The sequence below is a fragment of the Fundulus heteroclitus genome, chromosome 11 (genome assembly GCF_011125445.2).
Source record: "Fundulus heteroclitus isolate FHET01 chromosome 11, MU-UCD_Fhet_4.1, whole genome shotgun sequence".
Lineage (NCBI taxonomy): Eukaryota > Metazoa > Chordata > Actinopteri > Cyprinodontiformes > Fundulidae > Fundulus > Fundulus heteroclitus.
The window spans coordinates 13,325,645-13,339,515 of NC_046371.1; the positions used below are offsets into that span (position 1 = coordinate 13,325,645).

At 39.5% G+C, this 13,871-nt stretch overlaps 1 protein-coding gene across 1 annotated transcript in view; it reads left to right on the forward strand.

Annotated features, from left to right (window-relative positions):
- LOC105935674 (rho GTPase-activating protein 26) overlaps positions 1–13,871 on the forward strand; it is a 106,099-nt gene that overhangs the window by 42,381 nt on the left and 49,847 nt on the right. Inside the window, exons 3-5 of the mRNA XM_012876195.3 lie at positions 10,030–10,125; positions 12,416–12,477; positions 13,293–13,364. Of these exons, the coding sequence (XP_012731649.2) occupies positions 10,030–10,125; positions 12,416–12,477; positions 13,293–13,364 (230 nt within the window). The remainder of the gene's footprint in view (positions 1–10,029; positions 10,126–12,415; positions 12,478–13,292; positions 13,365–13,871) is intronic.

Consider the following 13,871-nt stretch of genomic DNA (forward strand, 5'->3'; position numbering starts at 1 on the left):
CTTAACCCTTCACTCACCGTGGTAACATTGGAAAGAAGCTAAGTCCACTTCCTAACTTTTTTACCCTCTCACACTTTCCCTTCCTTTGTAATTTGTAATTTCTGCCGTGACGGTAATGTTTCCTCTTTGCTACATTTCAAAATGACCTTGTATGCTGTCTTACAGGAAGGTCTGCACACACACCAAGGTTTATACTAAACATTAGTGACGTACTGTACATACACATAGGACATCTTCTTCACAGAAAACAGGAAAGACACTCGACAGATGTGTTACCAACGGCAAACCATTGTGGTATGAGTGACATTCTGTCTTTGCATACCTTTTTTCCATAGACCTACTTATTTATTCTTGGAATTTCAGCCCAACATTAATTACTAACTGTACGTTTATTTCCTGTCTTAATTTTTTTCCCAACCTTTAACGAGAAAAACACAATAATTCATGTTTGTGGAAGCCATCCCTTGAAGGGACATGAGGCCCTGTAATGTTACAGTGTTAACAGATTTATGTCCCCACAACATGAGTAATGCAAGTAGTCCAAACTGGTAATGCCTCTATTACAAGACAGCAAATAGGATGGACTTAGATAGGTTTAATTTTCTGTCAGATGTGCTGAGATTTGGTAGGAGTTTTAACAAATTAAAATTGTGACACTGCTAATTTTCCATCCTGGGATTAGTAGTAAAAGAGATAAAAATTAAAATGTTAAATTTTCCTAATACCAGCGAAAGCTTTTGAACTCTAGTCTCTTTCTTCTGTTCCCTCAAATGTACCACCCTATGCAATTAATGACACACATGCTAAAGTTGTGGAAAAAAGTTTTAAAATTAATTCATATTTTATTGCAGTGTCATCATTTTACACAAAACGTGAAGAAAAAAAAACAGCTTACAAAAAATATAGGGGTGGATATATATGCACATAGCAGTTTTCAGATTTTTTATTTAATTATTAATTTTATTATTCAGTGATTTAGAATTGGACTATGCGTACTTGTGCAGATCCATCACCTAAAATAAGATGGAAAAACATTCAAACTATATGGTGGAAAGTTGCAAAATAGATAAAAAGGGGGGCTGAATATTTTCTTCAAGGCACTGTACATACCGTTGACTTGAGATATGGGCAGCTGACCACCTACCGTGAAATGCAACATCAAAGTCTTTAGTACAACTTGGACTGTGACAAACACGGTCTGTGAATCTGTGTTTATCCTGTCACTGTCCTCTGTTGGCAGCATGCTAAGTGGTGTAGAACAAAAAAACAGATCTTCAAACATCGCTGTGAGTACATGAGAAAGGAGCAGGACCTTGTGTTTACCAAGTCCCCAGTCAGCAATAGAAACTATCTACACTCCAAGGAGCTGTTTGGGAGGCAAATTAGCAAAATCTATTTCTTTCAAATCATCTACAATGTAAATGTGTAAAATTTGTCTAACAATACTAGGACTTTAACTGGGGTTCTCAGGACAACTGAGACTAAAATGCCAAGAAAGGATTTGTATGTGGAATATGGGGAAAAGAACATCTGGCTCACAGTAAAATATTGTGAAGAATGTGTGATGCTGCAGGCGTCTTTCTCAACCAATGGGTCGGGGAACCATGTAGGACTGCATGGAATCTTGAACTCTTGTCACCAGGACATTTTTTTTCACTTGTCCTATCACAACATTTCAGGGATACCATATAATGAAGCCGGTTGCCTACATGTGCCAGGGCAGCATCCATCCATCCATCCATCCATCCATCCATCCATCCATCCATCCATCCATCCATCCATCCATCCATCCATCCATCCATTGCTTGAAATAGTAACCTGTATTTGGATGACCTCCAACCATTTGGATGATTTGTATGTCAGTGTGTGCATGTGTAGAAATAAGGGTGTTTTATGCCGATTGGGTGCACATGAGCAAGTTTGTCACCTGGAGATGCACAGCTGATATAGTGGGGAAAGCGGTTGAAATGCTTCAACTCATAGGACTCAAGAGCAGCAAAGGATAGGTGGACTTAGGTCTGCAAGGTTGCAGCAGCCCCAGGCAAGACACATGGCGTCGCCCCAGGACGTCAGGACATTTTAAATACAAATCTGGCTGCCTTTGTCAGACAACTGAGAATTGATCATCAGTGGGTCTTCCAGCAGGATACTACCCCAAAGTAGATCATACTGTTTTCTGCATAAAATAATGGTCCTAAATTATAATGAAACATGCTAACTAAAACATGCTGTAGCAAGAGTCCCAGGTGGAGCAATACTTTGCTCTGAGGTCACATGGGGTAAACACAGTTGAAATAATGTAGGTACTCTTTTAGAGACAATAGCAGCCACTAAGTAATGTTTACACTATCCTTTTATAATCTCTCTCAAGTTTAAGTCTTTATCAAGACAAATCCCACTAGCTTTAGGCTGCAGTGTGACTGGCAATGTTTCGCTGTGTAATTAAGTCAGTAAATTCTAGTCTGTGCTTGGTTGCTGGGTCATGTAAGGAATAAAATGAGGAGACTTCAAATCTGTCTTTAGTCTCCGCCGAGGAATATTGTGTGAGCCTGTACTGGTGATGAATGAGGTTTTTATTCGCATGTGCGCGAAACAAAGATACAGCAGAATTCAGGCTACCACTGGATATCCTGTTGATATCACACTAGCCCATTCTTTTGATTGTGCATTTTGTGGGGTTGAGCGGACACTCACACACACACACAACAAAGGCCCGTTGTTGTGCTGCTGCATGGTTGCGGTTAATTGCACATGCCTTTTGTGTAGCTTATAGTGGTATGTGTGTGTTTTGCTGTGCAAGATGTCCGACTCCAGCAGTGGTCCCTGGTATGCAAATGTCAGTGTTGAAGAATGAACTGAATATGAGTCAGATGTTACAGCTGAAAGAGTCCTTCTCGCTAGATGTGTCGCAATGACAGTAAGATAATTGGTTTGGAAATCGTAATTCTCTGTAAAAAGTTGGTTGGTAAAAGCACAAATTACAGAGATGAACAATTACGATTTTCTCTGCCAATTCCAATCTCAGATTTTCGTGATCTGTAATACCTGACCTTTAAAAATCGTGGAATGAATATTCATGAACTGTTCATATTGGCAGCGGAGGAAGCGAGTGACAAGACAGGAAGATGTTTGACGGTACAAAGGGTTTCATTCAAATCGAGAAAAAGTGATTACAGAATTTATAGTTTTAAAAATGTCTTTAACTTTTTTTATATGTTGTGATAAATCTGCATTTTCCCCACTCCTCTCTCTTACATCTGGGATGGAAAAGCTTCTACCAAACCCTGTGACCCTTAGCATCTTGGGGGGCTTTCATGTATTAGGTGAGAATATCTACTGCAGTAAAAATCTAATTTTAGTGTTGGTATACAAAACATCAATTCAAGACTTTTGGAATATTAAGCCTTACAAATAATGCATTTCATTTGTCTTCGACAATTTTGCACAAACTAATATGGGGAAAACAATATATTTGTAATATACCATGGAGAAAGAACCATGCTGGGTTCTTTCTCCATGGAGTTTGCTTGTTTTCCTCACCAATTCTCGCTGGGTACTGCTTCCTCCTACACCGAATTACTAACAATTGTCATGATGTGATTTTGGTCAGGGAAAGGAGGACAGGCATGGCAGGAATCCTGCATTTCAAGTGTGATCGAAGAGAGGAAGAGGACAGCAAGGCCAGTGTCAACAGGGTCACCTATTTTTAGCTTTAACTATCCAACGCTTTCCTTCTTGACTGGACTGTCTAACATGCATGCACTCATGTGCACACACACACACACACACACACACACACACACACACACACACACACGCACACGTCCTTGTGTACATAGTTAGGACCAAGCCTAGTCTTACATAGACTTCCATTCCTTCAAGCCTTTCTATGGCCTAACCCTGACCTTTACGGGTTTATTCCTAACCCCGTTAGGAATCTAATCTAAACCTGAACCTCTGCTGCAAGTACAAGAGCACACACACACACACACAACCATCTGTAATCAAAAATGCGGCATTTTAATTTAAACTGAAATTCTGAAGCAGCATACTGAAGATGTTTCACATATTTTCATTCATGTGAAAATGCCATTGCCCCTCTTTTAAACAATCGCACATTAACTATGTTGACTTATGTTTTATCTTAATTCAATTTCACTAGCCACACCCCAGCCTGATTTCTGCCTGACCAGTAGAATCAAGAAATCACTTCAATAGTACCTGTCTGACAAGAAGAAGTAAAGCCAAAGCATCTCAAAAGCCATCTGATCATGTCCCAATCTAAGAAATCTTAAAACAGATGAGGAAAAAAGAGTGGTGAACCTCCTTTCAGGTGGACAGTCTACCAAAATTACTCTGAAAGGGCATCAGCGACTCACCCAGGAGGTCACAGAAGAACCCAGAATAATATCTAAAGCACTGCAGGCCTCACTTACCTCAGTTATGATTCGGTAATAACAAAGGTATAGTATGAAAATGGGATTTTCACACAGGTTATGATGGTTTGGCAAGCCATTTTCCCTTAAAGGGGCAGTGTGTAATTACCTTGGCTTTTAGTTAGCAAAAATCAAGTATTGCTTTTTATAAATACATATTCTGGCAAAGTCTAAAAACGTCACATCAAAAATAAAAGCGTTCTCATAACTTAGAATTAGTAGTTTATAAATACATAGGTGTCGGTGCACTCACTGGGAGGTGTCATGTTGCGTCGCTATTTCTGATTTCAAAAGCTCAAAGAGGCCAAACTGTCAGCCATACGCGTTTCCCTATCTGTTTTCTATATGAAGACATGCTGTTGGTGGTGGAGGAGTAAAACAAGCAAAGGTGACCGTAGCTCATTCTATTTGAAATGGAAATGTTGAAATGGAGGACCACCCATATTCTTTCCCCACCGAGAGTTGAGAGACAGTAACCAAGAAAATAAAAAGTAGTAACCGGGAATAAAACGAGTCTACGGGGATTTTTTTCACCAGGATTTTTTTTCAAACGTAACGGTGGATGGCTGGCGGGGTTGCACGCGTACACCCGAGTGCACACGTGTTGGGAGGCTGGTGCCCGCGCTGGTGTGTCGTTCCATTCCCTGGTTGCATTCCCAAAAGCGGCACGTGCAGCTCAAAGGGGACTGTTTTGCTTTTAATCAGGTATCTGTAAAGGAATAAATACTTTTTTAACAGCACTTTATGTTACAAGGTTAATTCACAACACAGGTTGTCACGAATACTTATGCTATTAGTTCACCTTTTTATCTTTCATAATGTTATACGTAAATAGAAGAATTTCTGCTGGCTCTTTGCAGATTTGCTTTGCTTACAATCACATGAACAAGCTAATTTCGGTGTATATCTAAAAAAAAAAATGTCACTATGGTAACACATGTTGACAATAAAGATTCTTGACTCTAATTTCTGGTTAAACACAAACACTGCCAACTGTATTCCCTCGGCCTGGCAGTCAGGTTATGTGTTCCTGGCTACAGTAAGTAGTAGGTCTTGCTACGTTTGGCGGATTCATCGCTGGCATTGTTTAACAATCTGTTAAACCTGAACATGCGAAGCACTGCTTTAGAATGCACTCCATAAATGGTAAGACATTACTGTTTGCTCCATCTGCATGCTGACCTTCTGTTACACAACAGCCATTTTGGACATTGTACTTCTTGTTACGTTGCATTGTTTCTATATCTTATTGTAATCCACTTGTGTTGGACGGATTTTACAGAAACGCATTGGCCAACAATGTGGTTTTGATTTGCAAGTGTAGTTTGAATGAGCTCAGAGTTCTGATTCGGGTCAGTGTAAGTTGAGTGTCTGTGAGGATGTTTCTGTGTGTGTGTCAGGACTGACAGGATATGTGTTTCCACATTTATGAGCGCTGCCTGTATTTTTTAGTGTTATTGAACAAAGTGTTTGGTTATTTTTTTTCATTGCAGTGGCATAATCCAGTTGTATAAAACGTCATGTTGAAACAAATAATAGTTTTTAACTAATATAATCCCACAATACAGGAATATTTGCACAATCTCTTCTGACTGTACAGAGTTGTGGGTCTTCTCGTATTGTCTATTCAGGTCAACAGATGGGTGTTCAGTAGGATACCTGTGTGAGGACTGTGATGACCATGAAAAAATGGCAATGTGTGTCTTTTGAACCATTTGATGTGTTCATATGTCTGTGTGTTTAGGATCCTAATACTGTCAAAAGACCCAATGAAAACCCTTTTTCATTTTATTGGTAGATTTCAATTGATTTTGATTTAAAATAGCCCAATATTTTTACGAGTATATGATGCCATGCCCTCTTACAAGATTCCTAGGGCCTGTAAAAGACAGCAAAAACAGGTTCACAGTTCCTTCACCATACTCAACTAGGTGCATTTTTTAATAATGAACCTTTATTTGATGCCAAACCAATGTGGAGTGCTTGTTACAGAAGTCCTAAGTCTTGGTCTCTAAAGACTGTTTTTTATGTACACTTGGAGACCATAAGTCAAAGCACTTTGCTACAGATCTCCAAAAATTAGGCTATTATTTTACCTCAACTAGCATCTTTGTTGCTCTGCGTGGGTGCAGGATAAACATGGGTCGTTGTCTAGCCTGATAACCAGCAGCTAAATTTTTCTGAATATCATCCAAAATTCCCTACAAGTCACACTATACATTACAAAATTTCTCAAACACGGTGTGTAAACTGTAGTTACAGTATATGAAAATGGAAGCGACTTCGGTATTTGCTGAGTTGTGAACATTTATTTGGTTTACAACATGATGCAATTATCCAAATATTTCAAAAACATTATCAGACCGATTAGCCCACTGTACATACTGCATGTTATAAATGGGACAGTCACTTTAAAGTGAAAAAAAAAGACTTTGTTTTGGGTATCAAATGTGCTGGGCCTGGCTATAAAGTGAATTCTGTGATAGGAGTTTACACAGGGGTGCAAAATTCTTGAACTCTTCTGAGAGCTTCTGTTGTCTTAATCATCGGTTTGTGGTTAGTTTACGAGAGGAACCACTTGGAGAAGCGAAGGCTGGAGTCAGAGAAGAGAAAAGAGGCACATTTCATTTGCAAGGTGCAGAGGGGAACTGTCAGTGACTGCAAGGCGAAACCAGACGGAAAGTAGTGAAGACGTCACAGTGAGGGTATGTGTTAAAGGAGTGATGGCGTTTTGGTAAAACTTGAAAATATGAGACGTCACTGCTGGCAGAGCTGCGTTTCCTCCTCTGAGAGGCCACCCATGCTGCAAACATTGCCCTCATGCATTGTTTAAACAGAGCAAATAAAAGGTTAGTGAAAAATGTGTGATAGAAAACAGAGCCTTTGCTTGCATCATATGCTGCTATAACAAGAGCAGTTGATGTTCCAGTCATGTTTTGCAATGTTTGATGTTTCCAAAAGTACTCTTTATGGCTGAAAAGTCTCTTTGATTGCATTTGCCCTTTAACTCAAAAGTTTTCTTATTACTTCTAAAATCAAATTGCGATTATGGTACATGCAGTAGGCTACCATAAAATAACTTGTTGCTGATTTCTTTTTTTTTTGTTGTTGCATGTAGTTGTCGTTTAACATCCAACTGAAAGGAATATTTTCACGGTAAACATTTTAGCTGCAGTAAATGATCCAGCTTTTGGTGTTATTGGCTTATTGAAGACATGGTTATTTGATTTATATCGTGATCCATCCATGGTAGAATACTTAGTTGTGCACGTATTTAATCCTACTATTAGCCTGATTGTAGTTGTAGTTCAAACATCCTTAAAAGTTCAGACTTTTTATGGAGAATTAGATGGGAAATTACATCAAACCAAGGTTACATATCAAGGTGGATTCTCTTATGCTACCATGAACCTTTACCCTTCAAAACCTAATTACCTCGAACACTCAAACGTTCCCCAGCCGTTTGTTTCTTTTTTTGTTGCGTTTCTATTGCCAGTGAATTTTGTGTAAATTAGCCAACTATTGTGATTAAAAAGGCAACAGTTGTTTCCAGTTAATTAATCAGACCTTTATCTGCTTTGTTGCTCAACAGTCATTTCCAGCCAGCGTTCCTGAGCAGACACTGTTAATATGGCACATCCTCGAATGGCACATAAAGACCTCCACAGCTAAAATAAACAATAGGAGAACCTGAGGTTATAATGTTTGCATGTTTGTATTTTGCATTATAAGTTGGGTATCTGTAGCAGTTGCAAGAAAATTGGACAAGAGGATTCACCCAAACCCAAAGATCGTTTACCAGAAGACAAAGTTCTGAAGTTGTGTGTCCGCAGGTAAAGTAGAAAAGGAAAAAAATGTCGAAAGGCTGTTTAAAACAGGGTTTTAAATAAAGAGGTGAAATAAATACTGGAGCTAGCAGACCAGGAAGAACTCATTTGGATCACAAGCTCCACCCATAAAGCTTTAGGGTAATATGAAGCACTGCCTGCCAATCAGGGTCAAACCTCTATCTGGGCAAAATGTCTTTACCCTGGTAGATACAATAGGAAATACGGGTGTAAATAATAGCCACAAAAAACTGCCCTGAATTCCAGAAAAGGTTCCGCTTTTAAAAACACAGCTATATATTTTAATAAGAAGTCGTGATAGTCCTTTTTTCTAGATGCATCTGAACATTGTTCTGCACTTTTAGACAACTTAAAGTGAGCAATCTGGAGTGTATATTGTTGGTAAAATATTCACAAAGGTTATAGTTCACAGGAAAAACAAGCTACAAGAAGTTGCCCTCTGGTGGGCATAGGAAACAATGCAAGATTAAAAAGTCTATTTAATGTATCTAATGTGCAGTAGATGCAGCTTGGTTGCAACCAGACACTACTAGTCTATCAGCATTAGCAGTATTTTGGTCTTTTTAGTTGTTATCTTTGAAATTCGGACTTCGGTTTCAGTTTGGTCATCCTTTAAATGTTTTTTTTTTTAATTATTATTATGTAAAGTCACTTTGACTCACTGCTTGGTGACATCCTACAATGATTCACTGTGTCAGCCTCGGGAGAGAAAATGATGAACGTCTGTGTGTGCCATCAGCTTGTCTAATACTTTGGCAGCTACTCCAGAGGCCTGGGTTTCATTTTTTGACTGGCAAACTGCACAGCTCCATGGACATGAGCGAAGCCAACTACTGTCTGTCTTCTTTACACTCACTGTCCTTTCCACGACTCCAACATGTTTCTGTAAAAGGCATTATCCGTTCTCCTTTGTCATTTTTTATCACATCCTATCTTTGTTTTTTGTTTTTCGAACCATCTTTGGGCTTCAAACTGTACTTTCTTTTTTTAATCTTGCAGAGTAGGTCCTGCTCCTTCCCTGCTGAGTCTGACCACACCATAATGTTACCCCTTTAAGTCTTTCTCTTTCTTCTTTGACCACCAAAACACGAGAGCAGATATTATCCCCAAACCAGCCATATAAAATGGTCATTATTTTAAGCCTACTTGAGCGCCTTGATTCGTTTAGTCAGGATTGCATGCGAGACCCTGGTTTCGGTGAGTCCCCCCCCCCCCAACAACGTGTGGTTTCTAAGAAACATATGAATAATGTGTCTCCGTTTGTGCCTTGCTCGTTATCCTGCCCCTATTTCACTCTGAGCCTGGTTGTGTGGCTGACCTCAGCCAGCCCAGCAACAGGAAATGCTGTAGTGAAGCCAGATCTACCCTTGAGTTATAACGCAAGAGAAGCCAAAGTTACTGCGAGTGTCTATCTCCTTGGAGCTTTTTGTACTTTGTGTTTTGTTTGGACTAGCAGGCAACTGTCGAAGGATTTTTATGGCCTCCCGTGGCTAAGGTGACTTAAGGTTAATAGGACTTTTGTAACCTTTGCAACGCAAACACGTGCAGATAAATATGAGATGTCATACAGTAAGATCTGATTCTAATTGCAGTAGAAGGTGGTTATATGACTGTGACTCTGTTGAACACATGCTTGGATTATTCTCTGCTTTCACAGAATAGGGTTAATTCCATTAGAAAAAGGCCCATCATTTATAAGGTGCCTTAATTAACTTGACTCTTTCTTCATCTTTCTGTTTTGTTAGGTCTGTCGACGGCAAAGAGGAAGTTTGCTGACTCCCTGAACGACTTCAAATTCCAGTGTATTGGAGACGCAGAGACAGATGATGAGATATGCATAGGTAAGCGTGGAGAAATGTTATCCTTTAGATTGTTTGCCAGGGAAGGAATGTTTTTAAAGGCCTTTTGATAATGCTGGGTTATGAACTGGAATGTTATCAAGTCCTTTAAAAGGTCAATTTGTGCTTTTTTTTATATGGCTGATTCTATTATGTCCCTGATCTGGGTTGCTTTGTGTTTATTTTTTATGCCTTTGAGTTTTGTCAGACTTCATTATTTCAGATTTCATTTAGTAAGGGTCAAACTTGTCCAAAACAAACAGGCCATAGGTGGAAAAATAACTAAACACTACCTGGTTGTGCCATCCTTGACTACAATACCTGTCACCAAGTGTTTATGATGACTGTCAGTGTTTTTTGATATTTCACCGAATTCATTTAGCACACTTGTTTTAATTTACTCACACTGGATGGGTTTTGTCCATAGATGTCAATGACCTTTTTTTCCTCATCTGTTTTTAAATTTCTTTACATATGAGCATGATGAGATCTTTTAGTCTTCTTCCCTGATCACCCTCTTTGGCCTACTTCATATTATCAGACAGGATAGACAATAATCAGGCCTGTGTTTGGCTTTTGGTTTTACTGATAAAAAACATTAATGATCACAATTAATTCACAATTTAACAAGGGAGTCAATTACTCTTTTCTCACAAAACCAGGTTGGTTTTAATGTTTTTTTTTGCGTTATCACCAGTAATTTTAAAGCCACATTTAATGACAACAGGAGCAACAGAAAACTACAGCTAACTACGTTATTGTGGTTATTAACTATAGTTTTATTAGCATATTTACTGTATATGTGAAGTCAAATGAGATTCATAACATCTCATGAGAACTTATTGATTAACTGATGATTAACTGATAATAGCAAAGCAAAATCAGTTCTTCCTTACTATTTCTGAGGTACAGTAAATGCAGCACCACTTAAGATTCAAAATGGTGAAATCTTTCTAATAGACATTTTCTGTTATCTTACACACTTGAAAGGCTCTCTGAGTCAGATCTTTTCATATTTTTCTTAAAATCTGTTAGAACTTCATTTTTGCAAGGCAAAGACGAAGAAATCAGAGACAGTTTAAGAATTAATTGTTTCAGGATGACGTTTGGTCAGTTTAGGTTACTGCTAATGTGAACGTTTGTGAAAGCCGAGCTGCACCTTAACCTCGCTGCTTCCAACGTGCAAACAACAAACCTGTTTTCCTGCGAGCATCAGAAGCATCGGTCAACACAACAACAACAAGATATCGCCTCAAATTTCCATATTATGTGTTAAACCTGTTTTTTTTTTTTTTATATATGACCTCTCATCTTACCAGTTTTGTTCCAGTGCTTTGAACCTAACGCAAAAGCCTGACGCTGACAGAGATCGGTCACGTCAGTGTGGTTTGGTTCTTAAATGAAAGTGTTAACTCCCTGTACTCTTGTGGAGCGTTTGTGTTCAGACATCCTGCTGTGTCAGTAGGAGTGCAGCCACCACACCCCTCTCACGGCTGCCCAGCTCTGTGTGCGCAGAGCCGCGGCTCCTGGCTTCGCTCTGACCCACCCACCCACTGCTGTTGTTTAACTATCCCCAGCTATCTTTCCTGAACAGCTTGCCACTCAACCGGTGTCGAGCTGTTGTTTCATAGTATTCGCAGACATGTCAGAACTGATATTCTCCCGGCTATGGTGAGCCGCTGCTGCACGTTGATGCTCCCTGCTGTAAAACAGGTGGAATTAAGCCATTATTCCACGTGACTGCTTTAAAATACGGGAGTCAGCCTTCTTTTAATTCTCGCCCAATAGCTTTGTTAAAGCAGTGCAACCGTTGTGATTTCTGTGGAGCATGTCGTTTTGACGTGTGCGCCCCCTTTCTGCGTGTACTCAGTGCGAGGTGAAGTGTGTCTGTGTTTGTGTGTGCGCGCCCCAAGTGTCGGACAGGCAGAGGCAACTCCAGTGGAAACTCTGACCCAAACAATGTAGGAGTGTCTCGCTTGCCAGTGATCAGGGAAACAAACTCAGAGCTGTGTTCACAGTGAAAGGACCGCCGCCTCAATCCCTCAAACCCTCCGAAAAGTGGTTTCAGATCCGGTTAATTCCTCTGCGCTGTCATGATGAGTCTAGAGAGATGTCTGAAGGACCCATGAACACGAACAAAGTACTTGCGTCACTTTTGCGTGAAATTCTACTAAAAATCCTCTGAATACGGTTCAGTTAAAGTTTTGTTACTAAGAAAATAGCTCCTCTTGTTTTTGTCATTCTTTTTCATCTCTTTATTTCTGTCCCTTTTTACCAACATGACTTTCCTCAGCCAAGTCGCTTCAGGAGTTTGCAGCTGTCCTACAAAACCTGGAGGATGAGAGGACGAGGATGGTGAGTGACCTCTTCAAACATGGACTAAAAATGTGTCCGCTTAGGTTAATTTAAAGCATTATGGTTTTTTTTTTTTCTGTTTTGCACTTATCTTTTCTTTGTCATAGTAAAACATTTGGTCACTACCTGAAAATAATTCTTCCTTTACATGATGACCTCTTCATATTTACAAGCAAGCTTTGGCCTCTGTGAAACGCAGCGCTTTAGTTTCACAACGTGTCTCTGTGACTTTTGTGTTCAGCACAGTATTTGGATATAGTCTGGAAAAGTAAGAAAGACGTTTTGGAATTTCGTTTTCCAGGTCTTAATAAGTATATAAAAAACAGGGAATACTCAACTCTATGAGGTTTTTTTTTTAAACTTGGGAAGACTTAATTGCGTATGACATTGTCTAAAAGTCATCCATCCATTCCATCCATCCATCCATCCATCCATCCATCCATCCATCCATCCATTTATCCATCCATCCATTCCATCCATCCATTCCATCCATCCATCCATCCATCCATCCATCCATCCATCCATCCATCCATCCATCCATCCATCCATCCATCCATCCATCCATCCATCCATCCATCCATCCATCCATCCATCCATCCATCCATCCACTACAGAACCCCATCTATTGTCATTCTACATCAAATAATCCCTCTCTGTACCAGACTTCGTTGACGTTGGACCTCTGAACTCTTGTATGGTTCTGGTTTGATAATTATCGAAAGATCAAAATGCATCATCACGTCTACATTATGCACACCGCAAGACACACGGCTGCCGAGTGAGAAAACATTTCTGTGTGTGCCACCCTTCTGTAGATCGAAAATGCCAATGATGTGCTGATTATTCCGCTGGAGAGGTTCAGGAAAGAGCAGATCAGCGCAGCCAAGGTAAGAAGAGCAACTCTGTGCAATCAGAGGACCAGACACAGCAACGGTCATACATGAGCTGTGGATGAGTATTGATGTGTCCTCGCTGGTGGTGAAAATTGAATCAATAAAGCCTTTGTTTTGCTCTTGTTGCGGTTAGATAGAAGTTGAGCGCTTTTTAAAATGAATATCACATAGCTCTCTTGTTTACAACCACAAAACTTTGAGTTTCATTCCAATTCAGTTAATCTCAGATTTCATGCCAACTAGGGATGATTTTAAGCAAAAATATGAATGAAAAAATCAATGGCAACTATAGTATATTTTATTTTTTAAATATTTCCGCTATAACCCTAATATCCAGTATCTGAATACACCCTCACTGATTAAACAAGTGAAAGGTATGTCTGTGCTAATTCCTCTACTGCAAGATATTTGACTTCCTTCATTTCCAATTTACCGGTAGGAACTGTTATTGCATTAAAAGTTTGGAGGATTACTTTTGATTTTTTTTAGACAGATGTTGGA